Raw genomic sequence first — 22262 nt, 5'->3', positions numbered from 1 at the left:
TTTGTTAAACAAATAATTAAAACATTAGTGATTTACATGTATATGAAAGATTTCCATGATATTTAATCATATTTAAAAGCTATCATTTAATAAGTTCAAACATGGTTAAAGCTAGCTAATTTACCTGCCTTAAATTAATTTGTTAAATAGGTTTTATAAGAGAACTTTACATCATCCGAACACATCTGGACGATATATATAAGTCTCTTCATTGGTATCATAGCGAAAACGTGCACAATTAAAACTATGAATATGTTATTATATTGGTAACTATCGGAAGGGTAAAAGGCTTTAGAGGCAGGGTTTTACCCAGCAATATTTAATGCAAATATAAGTAATATACCGTAATGAAGAACATACCACTAGGTGCATCGTATAGAAAAAAGTAAACATCCAGAGAGAGAGAGAGGGAGAGTGACGGTCTTTAGACGTTGACCCTATCGTGCAATTCTGTATTGTTTTAATCAATCATGTTTGGTGACGTTCATATCGCTCTCGCAGCGATTTATCATCGCAATATATTGAAGAAGCAAGAATTCAAAAAGCAAGTAAATACAGCTATGTTAATATGTATATATTCATTTTTGTTCCTCCAGTTTGAAAGCAATAATAAGGATTGATTTTTGACAATGTTTTGTATGTGATTTTCTTAGTGTGAAAATGTTAGATTGCGCTAGCCATGTTTAATTTTGACATAAAGTGTTATAGTACGTCTATAAACTAGGTTTGACTCAAGACAGGAGAAAACGAATATAACAATATGACTGCCCTAGACTACTTAATATACTTATCACTGACGTTAAATCGTTTTGAACCATCTGTAAATGTCAAATGTGTGCAAATGTGTCATAACTTCAGTACTCTGCTTAGTGCCTACAATAACACTAGGTAGACTTCATACTGATACGATATTTATAAATTAGGAGAAGACTTGAGTTTCGTAACGATACCTGTCTAGTTCCTTAGTTTTCTTTAATTGATTGTATATATCGTGGACTTGTAGGTACACACTGGCCACTGACGGGTTGGATTTCGTTGTATCTGATGGTGTATTGTATCTGATGTTTTCGTCCGTATTGGAAGTGGCATACCCGTGAAGATCACTCAGTAGAGTTTTCAAAATCTGATTTTCATTTTCCAATTCATCATTTTGCCTGCAAAAAATTAACATTGCATGCGTCATACTGCTAAAATTGCTATTAGTAAAACTATATATGACCTAGAAGGTACACATTCAAAACTCGTGGATTTTGTTATTGTGCCCGGAGGTGTAAACTTGCACACATGAATGTTAGATTGCATCTTATAGTGCTGATATTATTATTCGCAATTGAAACATAAACGCCAGTTCTAATGTGAGAGACAATATCTTGATTTTGGTGCCACTGCTCACTTAAATCAGTTGTTAACTTTTCAGGGCTGATAAAAATGTTTTCAAATTCCGTTCAATATGTTAGATATAGCTTTTCTATCATCTGAAGAAAAAGAAATAAACGTACTTTTGCAAATAGCGATGATGACTAAATGACCAAAACATACGTGTTTCTTTTTTGAGCTTAATGTAGCAAATGTTCTAAATTTAGATGACGTTCAATCAATAGCGTTTATTATTTAATTCAAAAGCGCAAAACGTAGGCAAAATATATAGCTTTATCATTTGTGACCTTGGAGTTGGAGCTATTGTACTCACATACAAAATGATAATGGATTTCTTTCCTAAGATAAGGGACATAATGCTCCAATGCATCATGAAAAAATGTTTACTTGTAGTTGTCATCCATACACAAAAAGACACGATTGTCTCAATGTTTAACATATCCAATAGTACATCACATACTACAATAACAGCAGCTCTCTTTTGCGGGAGATAATAAACTAAAAATATATTAACCAACTTTACTAAAGGTACAGTGATGCCGTGTTAAAAATATTCACAGTTTATTCGTTGCTGACAAAATAAACTATATGAGATATAAATTTTAAGCTTATATAATGTTGATGACTTTGGTTATAATACAGATAGTTTCAATATATGTTAGGATAATCGTGTTGTCAGCAACAAACACGCAGGCAAAAACTGAATACATTTGAAAGTTGGAGGAATACACTCTAGACTGTTAGCTCTCCCTCTGACCTGGCTGATTATTATGACATACATATCAAATATCACGAGTATGTGTTAAAACCAGCTTATGTTTGCATGTAAAGAATAACAAAAAGAAGTTAAAGGACAAACTAGGCTAATCAGACAGCCAAGAACCTCGCATTATTAAAGTTCGAAAGACTTGTTTAAAATCAGTGCTATACAGTTATAAGGGGTGGGGTGCTCGGTGATGTTATAAACAGACTTGAAGCTGAACTCAGAGGCAAAAAGCTGCCTCAACAAAACCCTACCTGTATTATGTGCTACATGAAAATATTCGCAATGAGATGAAGTACGAGTTTGAAAAATCTATGCAACAGGCATAAACACCGTTCGCATTTTCTTTTAGCAGAGTGAACGCTGCAATAAAACATCGCAAACTACGTAAGAAAAATAAATACATTAAGTACGTGAAACATCGCTCAAAGTCAGAAAATCTGTCAGATATCCTATTCAATCCTTTGCACGGGATGCACAATATTAGCACAAGGGAACCATAATTTCATTACACGTGCTTAACAAACAATTATGGAGTCTGCTATTTCAATATATTTTACAAATTTATGCTGCAAAGATCTAATATGTATGTCTTTTCTTCTGAAATAGAGCCAACCAATATAATTCTCTCGATTCTGAGGGCTTTCAAATGTTACTAGTAAATAAGTTTGTGACTTGTCCTCACCTGATGGCAGTTATCTTATAACGTTAATCATTAAACTACAAAGGACGAAATCGATCTTAATAATACATAAATAACCAGGAAAATACACATGTCTAACAACATGATTAAATAAAATGTGTTTAACAATTATATCTTTTAGTGTCAATAAGGCAAACATTCAAGATGTTTCCCCTTTTGCATACATCTGTAGTGATATTAGGCTACTTTAAATAATATTTATAGGATGATATGAGCTCTAAATGTATCAAAATCGATTTTTATTATTTCCATTTTGGCTTACTTTACAAAATGTAAGAACTTTAAATCCAGAAACAAAGATTTGCACATATTTAAAGCTTCCTTTGAAAGCCAAACATACTCTATTCTGTTTCTAGAAAAATGGCTTGAATTACTGCTGCTACGTCAATACATGCTTCTTTCTTGTTATGAGAGGGATTGCAATAGTACCGTGACTTTAATAAAATATTGCTCTGCGAATAGTCGTCTGTATTTGTCGTGGGCATTATATTCACCGCCAGATAAAGTTTCTAATTTCGCCAAACACGGAGATGATAGTGCAAGCCACACAAGATTTTCATTGGGTTAATCAAAATGGAAGAGGAAAGATGTAGTCCGTACTTTTCTACCAATTTTAAAGAGAACGATATTACTTTCGAAACTTATGGCAACGTTTCGTACATGTTAAGCTCTATGTCTGCATTGTAGATGGTAGATTATTCTTTCAGAAAAGTTTACAATCTGACCGTCATATTGTCAGCTGTTTTTTTGTAGAGATACATATTGTTGCCAAGTTGTTCAAATTGTATATCATAAGAACAAATTAGTTATTACGAAGGCATACACAAGTTTCCGAAAATAAACTAAAACTTTTACACGAGTATTTTCAAACAAATTTGAGAAGGCCATTGGTATATGTGTGCGTAAGATTATTTTCACTATAATTTTATATCCGTATTTGGTAAAGAATAAGTTATATAGGTTACGTGTGGAGATACGGTGTGGTTAAGAATGAACCTGACACTTTGTGCGCTCCTAGTTCACTGTGTTTAAACGCGGAGTGTATTAGCAGTTAATTGCCTTGGAGAGCTCTCCAGTTTACGACCTTAGATAACCTCATATTTCTGAATGTGTGCGTTTGTGCCGCCAGGAAATGTTTATTCTATGAATCCTAAATATGTACGGCGTAATTATTCATTTATTGACTGATTCATCAGCTCATTAATTGAATACTATTCATTGCTGTTATATCATCAGTAAATCTTTTATCACAAAATAGCATTCTAATCCCATTGTAAGACAATTTCGTTTACATAAGGAAGTTTATTAACCTAAATACATTCCTTTAAACATAGCTATCATAGCTGGTGTCTGTCTTAATTCAATGATTTACCTATGATATTCTGGTCTTAAGCCACCATACATGCACTTTGTATTCTTTATCGGTTGGTTTCTGTGCTTTAAAAATAAATAATTATTACTATGGTTGATGTTTATAAAATATACCAATATGATCATGGTACTAGCACATTTGTTAGTACTGACCGTACTTCAGAACCACCTCATTGCTTGGCATGTTTGTCATGAAAGCAGGATAGTTCCATGTGAAGTAGACATTCCAATGGTATTACTGTTTCAGGTGCTTCTTTAAAACAAGAAGTTGTACTTGATCTAAGGTTTAACAACAAACATGTATTGCAATTTTTTTAGATTTGTTTAAATCACGTAACTGCCTGCAATAGCTTTGCATATGTAGGATAGCGACATCTGCTACGTAAATTCACATTCCATACTTAAACGGGTCTAAAAGAAATAATTTGCTTACCTTATGAAAATAATATCATTGTTGTATGATTCGTACGAATATATTTTTGATATATAGTTACATTCGGTAACTTACAGTGAAAAGATATTTAATTACTTCTGAAATTTGTATCCACGCCATTCAGTTCATTTTATGACCTTTCATGATACATACATTAAATTGTGTGTAACAGTACACAAAAGTATTCATAATTTATGTTTCGAGATCCATCACATAACAGGTCATAACCCTTCAATATGTGTTAATTAATAACATCATAATCAGCAGATCGTTTTACCCACAGTGAAGTGTTCTCTTCACGAGCTTTGGCAATAAGTATACCCTGCAATAATAAAGACCTATGCAGTCTTGACCATTTCAAGTTCAGCAATATTCGCAGAATCAGGCACGTATGTATCCATTTCGTTCTCTTCAAAAGGGTCACTAATCTTCTTTATTCATGGCAATATCGACTCCTGAACTTGTGCGCAAGGGGGTGTCTTTCCTCTTGCTAGTTCGAATATTATTTCCATATTTCTGTTATATATATTTGATTTTCTTCTCTCTCTATCTTTCTCTATCTCTCTCTTTTAATCTGTATTTTTCTGTCTTAGTCCTATATCTGCCTCTCCTTTCATCCCTTTCAATCTCAATTCTCATTTGCCGCCCCTTTTATCGTTTCTGAATTTGCAATTCCATCATTTTCTTCTCAGACGGCAGTGTTGGAGCGTTCGATTGCATAGAACGCATCAGGTATTTTTTCATTAAACTGTAGATCCTTTTCTTTGCTCTCAAAACCAATCATCAAAAATTGTCTTTGCCACCAATTATTGAACTAATATAACCATACTAATATTTTGTTAAAGACAGTTTCACGTCCTAAAAAGTTCATATTATCTTGCACACTCAAGCAACTGCGTTTGCAGGAAATCTAACCCTACCTTGGTAAGATTTAAACAAATTTCTTCATTTTATATGATATTGTGAGAGCTTACTGCTTTCACGAAAGATTTCAAACTGAGGAATAAAACTTGTTTCAACGGGTAATTAAAATTCATGTACAAAGTCAATGTAAATTTGGCATTCGATGTTTTATAATCCTTATTACGCTTTCCAAAAAACTGTTGATCCGTGCGGTGGCCTCACATTCTTGTCAAGTCTTTATCGTATTAAACAAAGTAACATAAGTAAGCGATCCAAGAACATTTCTTTTGAAATTTAACAAAACATGTAGTTCTCTCTTTTAATTAATTCTCAATAATCCTAGTGTTTGATTGCAAACAATAAATGAGAACTTCGTAAATGTTATGAATAGTGAAAATAAATTATTCGTTGCAAACTCATAAATGAACACAAAAGTAATTTAGTATAGAGACTGAATTTAAAAAAAATGAATGAAACATTGCTTACTTTAACATGTATATACTTCTTTAACTAGACATAAGACACAATAAAATGCCTTGAATGTGAATAATTTTGAATCGAAAATTCCATCAAATTGTAAACATGCATGCTTCTAGAGCATTCTAACTTCCTTACTAACTTTACATCTTAAGAGCAAATTGAAATAAATATGTTTCAAACTTCCAAAGGTAACGTAGGCCACAATACTATCGCCATTAACATATCAAGCATACAATATAAATTAAGATTAAACAACACCAAGTCCTATCAAAAAGTGTTTATAATCACATTATAAACATAAAATTGCTGCTTCACTTACACTGCATTCTTATGTTCTATTGATTCATTGACCATCCTCGCCGAATCTATGTTCCCGACTCTTTGTTCCGCTGCTTTCAGGCTAAAATGTAAATATAGCTAGTATCAAACAGAACATATCAATAAGAATTTAATCAAATCATCTTCAAATTCGTGACCTATATCAGATTGTATCAGACGCAAATGAGCGGGAAGGATATACAACTTGGTGTTCGCAGAAAAATTGAATATAAGACAAAAATATAGCAAACCATACTCGATTATATGAAAATGATAGACAAATTGAATCTCAGTTTATGTTAATGAACTTTGTATTTTCGTCTTGTTGGTAATATACCAATGATTGTTGCGTTTTAAGTACATGTGTATCTCTTCTATATATTTGCTTGCTTCCAGACTAAGGTACGTAAAGAAAAGACAAAAACTGTGTTTTCAAAAAAGGAAGCAGAAATACTTTATTCTCGAAGTTTTTCGTTTATGTACAAGAAAATAGGATTCCACACACACACAGACATACACACACACAAGCACACACACACACACACACACACACACTCACATATATATATATGAATGCAAAATATGTAATTTAATGAAGCTTCTCTTCGTTTGCTGCATCTGATGCTCAATTATATCATAGATTATGTATTTGAGAAGTGAATTCTAATATTCTAGTTTTGATACATTTATTCAACTATCAGTGATATCAAATAATGAAGAATTGAGACCTGTCAAATGGAGGATTAAGTATTTGTAGTTTGACATCCGATCAAATACAGTGTCGACCGCAGATAGCATTAGCTCGGTTGTTCCATCAATCAAATATTAAATGACATTTCAAGTAATAAAACGTTACTTACAGCAGCACTGAGCAGTGCAAAAAAAATGAGCAGTACGGTCCATTCTTGAAGGAACCTTCTTAAATTAATTAACGGCACTGAACCATAATTACATAACTTCATAGCTGAATCGTAATTTTCTTTGACTTTGTCTTACCATTCAGTGATTGTATCAACATACAGACAGTTGATGGGGAATCGTTGAAGAAGGATCCGTAAAATTTCTCTAATTTTGAAGGATGCTGATACGGCAATGTTAAATTCAATATTTGGTTCAAGCATGGTGCACAATATTCTACTCTTATGAAGATTTCACTTTTGATAATGACCGGCTGTTGGGAAATATTCCTGCAGCCTTACAAATTGTCGATATCCATATAGTACGTTACTCTTTTGCATGAGCATGAATTGGCTCAGCAGCGAAAGGAAAGATATAAAATAAGTGTTTACGGTAGCGGATGCATATGTCATGAAGTGCAATATATTCAGCTATCGCTTAAGAAAGTAAACGAAATGTTACAAGTATGCTGATGAGGCAACTATTCCGTAGTAATCATTGACTACAATATGATAGTATTGCCTTAAAGATACGTGTTTATGCCTACCAAATTAAGTAGGAAATGCAGAACTCGCTCGTAGCAAAGGTACTATGTATATCTGTGTGTGTATGTGTGTGTGCGCATGTATATGTAAGGGATACAATCGATATGATCCGTTTAAATGTCAAAAAGACCGAATTATACTGTCTACTAATTTGTATAAAACAAAATATATTGTTAAAGCAATGTGCATATATTTCCCTTTTTCATTACATGCAAATATCAGACGACTTTTGTTTTTCCCCTAATTATTCAATTTTAATGGTATACTTCCTGTATTACTGTCTCTGAAGTTTAATCAATTGTCCTAAGTTTCTGTTTTTGTTATTGTTCTTCTCGATCACAAAGGCAGTAAAACGTTTAAAGCATATTTCACTCAAATGTCAAAAATGATTGATAGTGATAAATACATATATATGTCAACTCTAGAGTTCCATAATAAATGCTTTGACAGTTACTGAACTTTTCGAATGACTTTAGTTGTCTGTCTCAATGTAAATTCTTTTGAACATAATGCAGTCTCCAATGTGATGACATATGGTATTTGCTCGTGTCTCAGCATGTCAAATGACAGTATTCGTAGCGACTTGGAGATTTCATCCCTTAATCTCCTCAGCTTTCTTAATTAGAAACGTCAAGAATCACAGGCAGCTAACGCTGGCCAAGTAGATACATAGGAGCTGTATGATTAATGATTTAGGGTTTCAGCGTCAAGTGTTTGTAACGTATGCAACTCAAAAAAAGTCTTGCAAGTGTTATCCTTGGGCAGATTTAAGACACCACTCAATGGGCCTTCATACATTTTACGAAAAGTCTCACGTAAAGTATATATGTTTACTATAGAATACCATTGCTCATTCACACTCGTGTTCTCTGGTACCACGTATGTCGAAACGTTGTGTGTTGAAGAGCATATTGAATGTTACCTTTTCCAGCAGATTCCGACAGACACTTTTATAGGCTATGGCAAACGTGTGTGCTGCTTTCATACAGTACTCGGTATGTTACGTAGAGCGTCCAAGTTCCATTTAGTTTATGTCTTTCATAATAGATTGTTGCCTTATATTTTGCTGCTACATACTAATTCCATGCACATCTTACCCGTAAATGCATTTTATCTTTATCAAGTAAACTGGGCATCAAGATCCTCATATGAATGACCCTCTAATTTCATACTTGAACGATTTTTTTTCCTTTACCTTGGTGAGATTTATTAGTACGCAAAGCAAAGCCTCCGTATCATTATCTCATAACATGTGTTATGATACAGTATTCGAGCGCCTAATACACAAAATAATTCCTATCTCTAACTACGTAACTGCTGTACGTAAGAATATCCTCAAAAATTACTTATATTGAGACATGTTATGAAACCAGTCCATGTTGCACACAGGTCACATCAATACGATTCAATAGGAATGACGTCTATGTACAAGTCTCAATAACAAAACAAATAATTACTAAATATATTAGATGTATAAATTGGGACGTAATAACAGACAGGACATAACACTAAGTGTGTAATCCATTTGTCTGTCGTTATATCCATCCATCTAGGTATGCATGTGTTTAGGTGTGTATGTATTCCAACATGCTATATATATATATATATATATATATATATATATATATATATATATATATATATATATATATATATATATATATATATATATAGTGCACACAGAAAATAGTTATACTGTCCGCCATTTATAATAGTGACGTACATGGTTCTTTGTGTAATTACAGCATTTTATAAAAACGAAATATGTAGTATTCAATACCAAATACTAGAGTGATGTGCATGTCGGGCATTGAAACTATTAGCAAAATTAATCTGGCTAATACGTTAATTGTATTTAAACTTAAATTTGTCCCCAGTATGGCACATATCAGAATGTAGTTTCTCAGAAACATTGGCATAATGCAATTGCAAGCGCTTTCTTAAATTTTCGAAAAACGCATGACTTCACAAGACTCATAACAAATCATGATATGATGAACTGTCAACGCCGAGATTAATTGAAACACTATTGAAGAGACATGCATTCCAAATGTATTTCAAACGATTTGATATGTATTTCAGTTGTATTTGCAATGCCTTTCGAACTCATAGATACTTAAATGTTTCATGGTGTGTAATTCAGTGTAATGCAGTTGTTTGAACATATTTCATTTAACTTATAGAGAAAATGTGCCGTATGACATTTTGTATTTTTTCCATCAATTTATTTATTTCCGTTTAATAAGACACATACTGTTTTTTGAATTTTGCGTTTTAATCCTTCTATGCTTGTTTCTGGTGTTCGTATTCCTTAAGTGAACACAAAATAAAATATATTATTATTTTTTACTTCTTTAAAAAATGTTTCAATGTATTTGATCGTCGTTATTTATTGCAGTAATAATCGTTCAATTTATAAAATAGAAGATTTGGGTTTAGTAACCTTACCTTTGTTTTTCCTTAATTTCCTTTAATTTATTATATATATCCTGGACTTTTTGGTATAAATTTGACTCTGGTGGTTCAAGCTTCAATGTTTTTAATTGTTCAAAAGCGCTGTCGTCTAATTCTGGAAGGATCGTGACATACTTGTGAAGATCGCTCAAAAGGTTTTTCAAGATCTGATTTTCATTTGTCAGTTGATCCACATCTCTGCAAAATAAAACCAAACATTGCATGCTTATACGGCTGTGATGTTAGCTGAATAAGACCTGGAAGGTACACATTAAAACTTGTGGTCTTTCTTTGGGGGTAGGGTGTTTACATTTGTACACATGTGTGTACCATTCCTATATATTACTGATATTATTGTTGTAACTTAAACGTAGTGAACAATTTTAAATTGAGTGAAAACAACCTTGATTAACCGCCATTAATAAGTTAAACCAGCTGTTTACGTTCTAGGTCTAAGCAAAACGTTTCCAAATTAAGTTGAAAAATGTTATCTATAGTTGCATGTATCTTCTGGTAAAGAAACAACTTAATAATAACTTACTTCTTGAAAAAGCGAAATTCACCATGGAGCAGCTTGCTCAAAATATAGTTGTTTCTTTTATCCTGGAGCGTAATGCAACACATGTCCAATATTTCGATGAATTTTTATATTAGATTTATTTATATAATTCAGAAGTGCGACGCAAAGGCAACATATACAATTTTATCAATGGCGACCTTGGAGGTGGAGCAACTTTACTCATATAAAAATAAGAAATTTTTTTCCCTGAGCTAAGGGAAATAATGTTTTAACCCTGTACGGAACAAATGTTTACATGTAGTTATCATCCATACACTACAACAGACGCAAAGTTGCCTGCCTAACAGACCAAATGGTTATCACAGATTAAAATACCTACAATTGTTTTTGAAGGGCTAAAAAAAACCCTGAAAATTAGTACCCAATTTTACGAATGTACAGTGTTGTTTTAAGTTGTTTTAAAGATATTTAAAGCTTACTCGAGGCCGACTAAATAAACTATTGCATATTAACTGCAAGCAACTAGCATCATGAATAAGGTTCAATTACATACGGAGAGTTTAGTATCAGGGAGGATGATCATGCAATCTGCAACAAAGACGGCACGCAAATAATGACGAATCCACTAAGTGTTTGGAGGATTAAACTCTAAAAATGTTATCTCAACTCCCCCAACCCGCTTTTGGGGAGATATACGAAAATTAAATGGAAAATGGCATGTATATTGTAATGCCAGCCTATGCTTGCATGTAAGGGATCAAATAGTTGAAAGAACAACGAGCCCATTTCAACGAACCATGAACTGCACATTATTAAAGTGTGAGTGGCTCGTTTAAAATCAGTGATTTACAGTCAAAAAGAGGACGCAAATAAATTATAAGCAAACCCGATGGCGACCCCCATGAGAAAACATCTACTCAAAGGAAAGGCTGATCTAAATTATACCTGTAATATATGTTCGACGAAATTGTTTGCAATAAGACGGAGAACGATACAAACAAATATATGAGACAAGTAGGTAAACCGTTCACAGATTATATTTAGTAGTTGGAATTAAAACATCGTTAACAACATAGAAAATAAAATAATTAAGTACATCTAACATCGACCAAAGTCAGAACAGCTCTCAGTTATTCTGTTGCAAGAGATCCATGTTTTGAATACAAAATAGTATATTTGCATTTTGCCAGGGTAAGGGGTTGTTTAAAGGGTATAAATATAGTGAAAATAAATTGCACATATCTACTAACTATATGTATATCAGCATATGATAAATGCAGAAATCAGAACGTAATACCCAGCACAATTTACTATACTTTTGGTAATTTCGGTCTTCTTTATGACAAAGGTGTAAGCATATAATTTAATGACAGGATATGTCGAAACGGTCCTATTTGTTTTACCTCACAAACTGTTTTCAGTTGATGACATAGACTGTATATTCCTTATTGAACTAGGTCTTTCACACAAGCAGCATAATTTGCTTGATGCAATACGCTGATTATGAAAATCATATACTTGTTTGAACGCAGGCTATTTGGAGGTTTTTGAGCGGCTGATCTACACAGCGATTAAGAGAGTGCCATTTATTTTTGTAGCAAATGTCATTATGTTACTCTATTGTCTAGATTTCTTAAATAAATAAATGTCTGCTTGTAACTCGTGTAGAGCAATAATTGCTCACCTACATGTTGACATGCCACGAATTAATTTCGCAAGTTGTGTTGATATAATGTGAAGTTTAAAATTAGTGAGAGCTATGTTAGCCAAGAAGACATCTCCATAATAGCGAGAAATATACATGGTCAATTAAGTTTACATACTGTAAAATTTCAGACTGATCTTTAGTTTCTTAACAAACTGTAGTCTATCCAATTGAAAATGTATCAATTGGAGCAATGCTGCATATAATCAAAGCTATGTAACCAGAACAGTTCTAAGGGAAGGTTAGCAAACATTAGCATATACCTCTACGACAGAAAGGTTCACTGTGTCAGGATTTGAAATGGAACCCATAGATGATTCATATTCTTATGATATCCAAACTTTGATACAATTAGTGAATTCTGGGCTTTTGCTTTTGTTAACAGAGTACTGTTCTTGCTGAATCGTTTACGATTTCATTCATTCTCTTTTGCGTAAGATGCTGAACATTTAACGCTTTTAGACTGAAAGGGTTACATAAAAATTACCAACGTATATATCACAGCGTGCAAGATAGTGTCAACAAAACGAATGTCTTACTTATGAACATTATTAAGGAAACTTTGATGCATACATAGATATGTAATATTGGAAGTAGCGTCTCTGGCTGAGAATAACACAATTTGGTCTGACATGTCCCCAATGTTTACTCATGAGCACCGTACGAAAATAATTATAATGCTTTATTATAGTTAAACGGAAGCATTGCAGATTATGAGTAAACATGAAAATGGTTAAAATACTTGTAAATAGTACAATTGAAAATATTACATAAGGGAAGCGAAACTAAACTGCCCCAGAAAACAAAGTGTTCATCTAATATCAAATATCTTACAAAGCACCATCAATGACATATTATCATTCGATTTCAAAGAACAAAAATATACTGAGAAAGTACAAAGAATCGTTAGTTATGCAATTTCCGATAATATAATAACACTTCCTTTCTAAAGAAGCAAAGCGTTATGTGCATTCATTACACTTTATACTTCTGCTTTTCCGTTTCCATTGCATATTTGAAGGCATATTCCATTTCCTTGAATTTGTCTTCTTCTGCTTTCAGGCTGAAATTTAAATTAGACTAAAACAGCGTATATACATAATTATGTAATCAAATTATTTACAAATTAGTGGCCGATATAAAATTGCAAAAGATGGCATGAAACAATATAACAGTTTATCTTCAGAGATAAATTTAAAATACCACCCAAATGTGTACACGACAATGAGTGAATAATATTGGTGATGTCTTTTACAAGATGCTATTGAAATGTATTGTAACTACGTTTTGTTGAAAAAACAAAATAACTCATTCAAGTATGGATATCATTCTTGATTTCTGAATTTTGACATATGATATGACGAATGGTTGCTTATAGTACATTCATCCTTTAAGTACATCAAAAGATCAACCTATACAGACTTTTGACCTCACCAGTTTGAGGAAAGGACAGTTTCCGTGACAACAGCAAGTTATTTGACATCAATCGATTGATGTAAACATAATTATCCACATACCATCTTCGAGTACAAGCAACTATTATCTTCAAAATATCAAATTAACGCCAATGATATTCATAAGCTACCAATCGATCACTGGACATTCCAAGGGTTGTATTCGTTTGGTTGGTTTTGCTAAGAAACATTTAGTGCAATTGATACAAGTATTAAGAACAAATATGTACTTATCAAAGCGCTTTCGACTGCATTTACAATGCGTTTAAAAAGACAGGAGTACTTAATTGTGTCAGGGTGTGTAATTCCTGTTTAAAGCAATTGTGTGGACACATATCGTTTAACATTTTGATAAAATATGATTGTTTGCATCGTTTCCGTCAAAATATGTATTCAATTTTAATAAAATAAATACCAATTTTCGAGTGCGACCTTGTGTTCCTTCCATTCTCTTTCCCGATCTTCATATTCCTTTAATGTACTAAAAATAAATTATACTTTTGTATCAAAATGTGTGCACGGAGTGTAGTGACATGTGTATATATATATATATATATATATATATATATATATATATATATATATATATAATTACACAAGAACACATCTCAAAATACGATCCTATTATTGAATATTTCGAAAGTTTGGCGACGTATTCCCTATTTCACATATATTCATACATTCACAAGCTTAACACAATATATCATATAATTCATGGCATGCATATTATGCCACAAATTCCTGTATTGGGAGACAGAAAAGTTAAAGTACACTCACAGACAAGCATATCATTAAGCTCATAAGAAGACCATTTTGAACTCCTTAAAAGAAGAGATTCCCTTAACCTGTTCAGTCCATAGTACAAACATGAAACTCGTAGTCATGACGAGAAGGTAACGGACCGAAGTATTGCTGCATTCAGTGTCAGAATCATGTTATGAGTATGTTTTAGCTAATGATACTATTTTAAACATATTATCTAAACTGTATTTTGTCCCGGAAAAATATGTTGGCTAAATCCTTCTATGAAAGATAGCTTCTATGAATGTTGTCATTCATCCCGAGGCGCAACCTGTTTTCTTGCATAAAACACTTTTTGATTCGAATTACAGTAATTGGGTACTAAACGTCAGAACGCTCATCAATATTATTATTGTCAGATTCACCAGCTAGCGAAAGTTGTCAGTAAAATAACTATTGTTTCTCTCCCATTCTAACAACCCAGGTTTACTTGTGTATTTTAGTTACTACAGATGCAAATCGTTTAACCGTTTCCTTTGCCTTTAAAGACGATACTTGTTGACCTCAGAGGCATGGATACTGAATAACGTTAATCTTGTATGTCGGTTCTAGTGTTAGTTTTTCAATTGTCTTTCCGTTTTTGTCTGTCTCTGACTACACCATATCTATATATGCCTTTGTATCCAAGATTTGTATCTTCTTTAGATGTTAATTGTTTTATACCTAGTGAAGTAAACATTCTAATGTTTCACATTCACATTTTACCATCCAACAAAACTCTGACTTATTCGGTAAACAGTATCTTGGATACATTATATAATTTACTGATACATGTTCTCGTTCTGATCCCAACATTAACGAAATCATTTTCTTCTTGGGAACATTATTACTACATTTACTGCTATACATTATTATAATCGAGGATTGAAACAAGTTTTGTTAAAGTTGATAAAGGATTTATTTCCATAGAATAGAAAGTGGAAAATTTAAAAAGAACTAACAGTATTGTGAATTAGAATCTGTTGTTACTACTTGTTCCGAGGCAAGTCCAAATGTATGAAGTACTAATTGAATTCCAATGGGGTTTAAAATAATTCCAATATTGAATGTGATGATGTACCTGTGCTCTCGAACGCGCTAATGTATCAGAGGCCTGGAATTTGTTGAAATGTTAACATTCCTCTCATGAATAGCAGCAATTTAGTTCAAAATGTAGTTGTCTGAATTCACTATAATTCGAAATTAATGATTTAATCGAAGAATATTATTGAGCACTTTTAAACCAGTGAATATTGTTTTGAATAAATATGTCAACCTGAATTAACACGTGCACACAACAATAAGGTGATACGCACTGAATGTTAAGTACAGAATGAATCGACCTTACCTGGGCGTGTTTATACACCCCACCCCTTGACCTAGGTCGCTTTTACTATTGTCTGGAAGTACTCTCTCAATTTAGTGAAAATTTTCTTTTCTTGAAATTTATAAGGTCAGAATAAAAATTGTATCTTAACTCAAACTGAGATAAACATGTTTACGATTAATAATGATCTGCATATTTCATTTATAATCATAGAGAAATAATAGCTATGTATTATGTATTATGTATAAAATGAATGTCTCTGGTCAGGTATACCATTAACTCGATTTTGGACGTATGTCAATTACAAACTAAATATATTCATAACATATAATCATTAAAAAAGCCATCAAACAATGCAAATTGAATATACATAAGAGGATAAACAAACAAAGGAGAAGTACATGTTAGATAAATGTCATGAATCACGAGGCTAATACGCAGCAAGCATCTGTTACTTTAATTTTTAAGATTTCATGTTTTTTGGAAATTCATCTTTACTTCATGAAACTAATACAGCCTTCTTGAATTTTAATGTTTTGATAAATAAAGAATAACTTGTATCATTACACACGCAGCTTATCCTTTAATGTACCGTAAGCAGAATACGCAGTCCTATTTGATTTTAATTCACAGGTTGATTCTGAATCGTACATCTTGTATGGCAACCTTGTACAAACTCTACAATTATTCAGCATGTACTATGTTACATATTGCATTGCCCAAAAGTCATTCTCCCTCTCATATTTGTTTCACCTTCAGGTATTGCGAAGCAACCAAACAAGAAAATGTTATTTATCAGAAAATACAACTGTCCACCCAAACATTCTTCACATTAAATTTTGATGCGGATAGCTGTCTAAGCCATTTTACTTGGCCATTAGTATTAGGTTAGCAAAATGAGTCTCATATATGATATGACACTTTATTTTTTAACTACTGTTTATTGCAAACATGAACTTAATAATGAGGATTTAGACCAGTTGCATTCTTACGCGCGCAAATTTGGGATCCCAGGACGATCCCGACAATGGTCTTTGCACAAGGTAATCTTTATTGTTTGGCGATTATGCAGCCCCAGATTGTTTCGTTGTCGAAATCCATAGTTATATTCATGCGTTATTTCTTACAAGTTCTACCGTATTTTTTACGCAGCAATTACGTATTATTTTTTATTTTATCAACCACATAAACGGGGGAGTTGAGTGTTTTTAACTAATCTAGTCAAACCGCTGGTCTCCTATCATGAATGGCATTGTTTTTGTTACCAAATCAACACACGCCACTCACAGTTGTTGCCATAATTCGGAAACGGTAAGAGCTAGTTGGAAAATATTTATGTAGTGTGCGTTGGTAATCTGTCTGCATTTAACAATATTTTCATATCTGAAACTTTTAGATCTAAGAAATATGGACTATAAGTTTCAAACTTTCAAAGACCTTATAGCAAATATTGATAATAATAAACCACAAATCAGCGTTCTTCTAGCTCAATGACGTAATAAGGTAGTCACCACATAATGCCTTATATTATTCCGTAATTTAGAACACTTGCCCATAATTCAAAGCATACAAAAGTAAATGCAGTGCGTGGCTATTCAACACACATAATTTCCTGTAAAAAGATCTTAATTTATGATAATGTAAAACTGTTACTAACACTTAGGTTTCGTGTTAGTTATCAAATATGAAAATCCGAAATGATATATTAAGAATAAGTTTATTGTAAATTTATATGTTACTAAGAACCATGTGAGATTTAAATTAGTGGCATAGACGGATAGAGATAATCAACTTAGTTAAAGGATTTCTTTCTTAGACAACCATAACCTGGGCAAACAGAAACGAAATGGAATTCATCCTTTACCAAATACACATTTTTGTGGAATATCTCAGAATACTCTTGATTTCTGTCAATCCTTCTATGTCTTTCCGTCTCTCCTTTCAACATGATTGCTGAACACCTGAATCTAGTAAGTAACCTCCAAAACATATACGACAATCCATATTTTTTAATACAATTAATATTATATAATTCAATTTTATATTTAGTATTATGCAGACAGAACTAGTATATCGCTCTGCCAGTTTTTGGAGGTCGATTTCACGATTCTTTGCAAAGATAGTGAGGAAAAATGTTGTTCGTCTCCTGATTTAGCCAGACACGCTCAGAACCAAAACAAAATAAGTTATCCTTTACTTTTCTAGCGCAGTTGACAAGGATGACTTCATCAAATCTTTACTATGTTAAATATCCTTGGTGTGGGTAGCGAGTTCAATACATTCTTAAAACATGGCAAAAGATACAAGCTCCAAAGTGGATATCTGCCGCACTGCCATAACACAATCGCATAATTATTAGTTGTAGGAACAACTAAATACTGTTTAAAAATGTATAGCATACTTTCAATACCTATACTAAATTCTTAACCACAAATGCCTGACCCAAGCAATTAGTTTCATCACAGAATCAGGCATTTTAAAAGCATCATTTACACTAAAACGGCCAAACCCGTTTCTGATAAGACAAAATCGAAATAGTTGCTTTCTTTTCCTGGGTCCCTAGCATCTGTTATGATTTTGACCAACCAAATTATGAAGTGAAAAGCAAACCATTTTATATTTGCAGTAAGGCAAACATCCACTACATTTTTCTCTGAAAAAAACACAACATTTTTGGTGGGCTTAAGATATCATCCAATTTTGACCTACATGCCACTTTTATCACAGAAGCGTTTAATGACAGTGGTGTGTTGTTGCAGGAGCCACTCTGTAATAGCACAGATGGAGAACATCATCAACGCAAAATATTGCAAGAGTATCATTAAAATATTTTGATATACATATCCATCTATTGCATACAGGCTTAAGCTGTTTAATGAAATCATTAATAAAAAGAGAAAACAAGAATATTCTTCTCGCGTACCTGATGTGCATTCGAAATAAGTAGTTGAACCTTTATGTATCCACAAACAGCTTTTAATATTTCGATGAATACATCTTAAAGTGTTTACTGTGTTACCATTCATACCCTTAATATTTAATAATACCATTTAGTTATCAAATGTATTTGTATTCTACGAGAAGACAATAAAATTGTCGGTTAAACATAACATACTGCGAAAACGCAGTTTACTTTTCAAGCTAACTTATAAATGATAAAATACTGTATACCTGAATATGTAAAAATGAGCGTGTAATAACCATTGAAAGGGTGTAATACATGCGCCGTCTATTTCTGTATTCAAGTAACTAATATTATGCGCAAAAGATTACCAGCCATTCAACATATGAAGACAGAACATTTCAAATCCTCTACAAACAATAAGAAACAGTTGCATTGCTGATTTGTTTTCTGTCGTTGCTGTAATTCTGAGAAGGCACTTGCAACCAATTGTATTTGTTTAGAGCGTAGACGGTATTTGTTTCATCGCGGTATATTATTGCAAAACATCAATCAATTATCACATTCTGTATCAGTTGTTTACCTCTTCAAATATTATATGTATTTAGTATGACGGGAATTGTTGGTCATGGGAATCTATCCGCTATGTATAAAGCCAAATTTTACACAAAAATATTCAATGTGAAGGATATTACTATATGTAAATTTGTGCACGATATTTGAAGACAATTGTGATGATTTTCGTAATACCGAAATAAAGATGATATTTTATATATGTAAGGATACTTATTCTCCATCACTCACGGTTATATTTCTCTCACTCTCCTTCTACCTCAAATATATAAGTTATCAATTAATGTACGTGATGTACACTTTTATGCTGAATAAGTTATAGCACAACCCAATTTACATAAAGTAGGTAAATGCATAATCTATGTAAGGTATCTATCGATGTATCAATGAACATAAATATTCACCGAAGTTTGCATAATTTATATGTGATCTCCTTTCCTTAATGATGATTTAGTTATTGGGTGCTAACACACAATATCTGACCATTTTAAGAACGTTTCGCTTGAGCAATTCTCAAGTGGCGAGTATATTTTACAAACATTCTTTATAAACAAGTATAGTTTCAATTATTTCCTTATTTGTTTATTAATATGGACAAACACTTTTAAAAATCATAAAATATGTCTTACGTCATCAGTGGATTACGACTTAGTTCTTCTGATACGTCCACATATTCATCCAAGCTGTAAATATATAAGTGTAATCGTAACGCATGACAAACGATAAAAATATTAATAATTCGATCAGCTATGTATTCATACTTGAAAGGAACTTGATAGGTGACTAATCAACAGTACTTTACAGATATTTTCATTGACCACAATAGAAACAAAATTATGTTGCTGTTGCATTTGTGTTTCCTTTTAATTGCTAACAAAATCACCTTTTCAAGTCTTCTTCCCACTTTCAATGTGATTGAAAATCATCCTCTTGAAAGATTTTAAAGTTTAATCATTCTTGAAAAACTTGCTTTAATCACATCTTAACTTTTATCAGTGCATTTTATTATTTATCATATTATGGTTTCGCTCGCTTATATATATATATATATATATATATATATATATATATATATATATATATATATATATATATATATATATATATATATATACATATAGCTAGATATATACATGTATATATTCTTCTGTCTCACTTTAGGCATACACACCACACACACACACACACACACACACATATATATATACATATATATATATATATATATATATATATATATATATATATATATATATATATATATATATGATGGCACCTGACCATACGTTTAATAATGTGTCTAACAAAGGGGAACACAAACAAAGTTCAAGAACACAAACATCATCCACAAGTCATTCAAATTTTACTCACATGTCCATTGGCTCATGGCTCATTTGTATGTTGTTCATTCTTTTAAAGAAATGATGAAAAATACAGAGATTAAAGTTTTTCTACAGGAATGAAAGGAACAAAATACCAAATGTTCAAAAGCTCTAAATGATATAATAAAAAAACAATTTGTACATTAAAACGTCCGGTATAAATAATTTTTTAAAAATTGTTTAGAATGGTAATAAATATGCATTGCTGCTCCAAAACAACTTTTACTAAAGTACCAATTTGACAGACCAAATCTCTTCAAAATGTGTTGCATTTGGACAGAGATGTATATGACACTAAATATGCAATACATTAATTACGCATGATGTTTGGCTATGTGCTATGGTCCATACTCAATTTTATCTAACGCATTTGCTGTGTTCCTCTTTCTTGCAGCGTTCATTAAACTCTGCAAGAATGTGTTGTAAATGGACTTGATTCTAAGCATTAGGTTTATAAACCTGACATTTCGAAACGTGTCTACAAAGATTAATTTTCTGATCTTAATCAGCATGTGATATGGTATGGAAGTGTGTGTAGCATATGCGTTCTTAAATTCAACTGTAATATCAGGACCAATACGAATAATAATAATAATAATAATAATAATAATAATAATAATAATAATAAATAATAATAATAATAATAATAATAATAATAATAATAAATAATAATAACGATAACGGTAGTTGATCGATAAAGAATATTTTTAAGATTAAACTACCTGTAACAACAAATGCCAATGCAAGCTACCGTTTTGTTCTGTTCCATGCAATATTTTATGTACCTATGAATTGATATAGATGTGTTCCCCCCAAAAAAATTACAATACTCTTGCAAAGGAGTATTGACCCATGAGTTAAAGTAATTAACCCCGAATGCAAAATATTGCACAGAAAAGGGGTGAATATGCAAAGCCAAAGTGCACATATTAATCATGCAATGGAATTTTGCCCTGCGGCTTATGGCTTATTGCACAGCAGGGTTTCTATAGGGTTCAGGCATCTTCTGGCCGCTGACGGAGCCAGAAAGCGAAATTAACGATAAAAAAGAATACAGACGTGATGAAGTGTATTATTAGAAATAGGCTAGATGGAATGGGGCTATAAAAGCCGACTGTATTTTATTTGTTCAAAATATGATGTACTGTAATTGTCAGAACAGGATATGTCGGACCGAGTGCAAGTTACAATCTATAAACACGATTATACCTGACCGAATGGGCTTTTGAAGTAAATACCACCTTCGTTTTGTAACAATATTTTATGATGTAAGCTTCTGAACAAATATGCTGGACCAAGTGAGTGGTATCTATATGATCGGATGGCTTTCTGACGGTCTGAGAGCGGATATTATAATATTATGTCGTACTAGTAC

General features: G+C 32.3%; 1 protein-coding gene across 2 annotated transcripts in view; it reads right to left on the bottom strand.

Annotated features, from left to right (window-relative positions):
• The window catches only part of LOC149772733 (uncharacterized), a 76134-nt gene that overhangs the window by 32753 nt on the left and 21119 nt on the right, over nucleotides 1–22262 (bottom strand). For both annotated transcript variants that reach the window (XM_089947404.1, XM_089947403.1), the window contains exons 2-8: nucleotides 20877–20915; nucleotides 20135–20188; nucleotides 14339–14404; nucleotides 13449–13532; nucleotides 10239–10442; nucleotides 6350–6430; nucleotides 951–1154 (exon numbers count right to left, since the gene is read on the bottom strand). In XM_089947404.1, coding sequence (XP_089803530.1) covers nucleotides 951–1154; nucleotides 6350–6430; nucleotides 10239–10442; nucleotides 13449–13532; nucleotides 14339–14404; nucleotides 20135–20188; nucleotides 20877–20914 — 731 coding nt within the window. In that variant the 5' untranslated portion in view covers nucleotide 20915. The remainder of the gene's footprint in view (nucleotides 1–950; nucleotides 1155–6349; nucleotides 6431–10238; nucleotides 10443–13448; nucleotides 13533–14338; nucleotides 14405–20134; nucleotides 20189–20876; nucleotides 20916–22262) is intronic.

This window comes from Sinohyriopsis cumingii, unplaced genomic scaffold (genome assembly GCF_028554795.1).
Source record: "Sinohyriopsis cumingii isolate HCF-2022 unplaced genomic scaffold, ASM2855479v2 utg001182l, whole genome shotgun sequence".
In the NCBI taxonomy this organism is placed as follows: domain Eukaryota; kingdom Metazoa; phylum Mollusca; class Bivalvia; order Unionida; family Unionidae; genus Sinohyriopsis; species Sinohyriopsis cumingii.
This window is presented reverse-complemented; position numbering and strand designations above follow the sequence as displayed.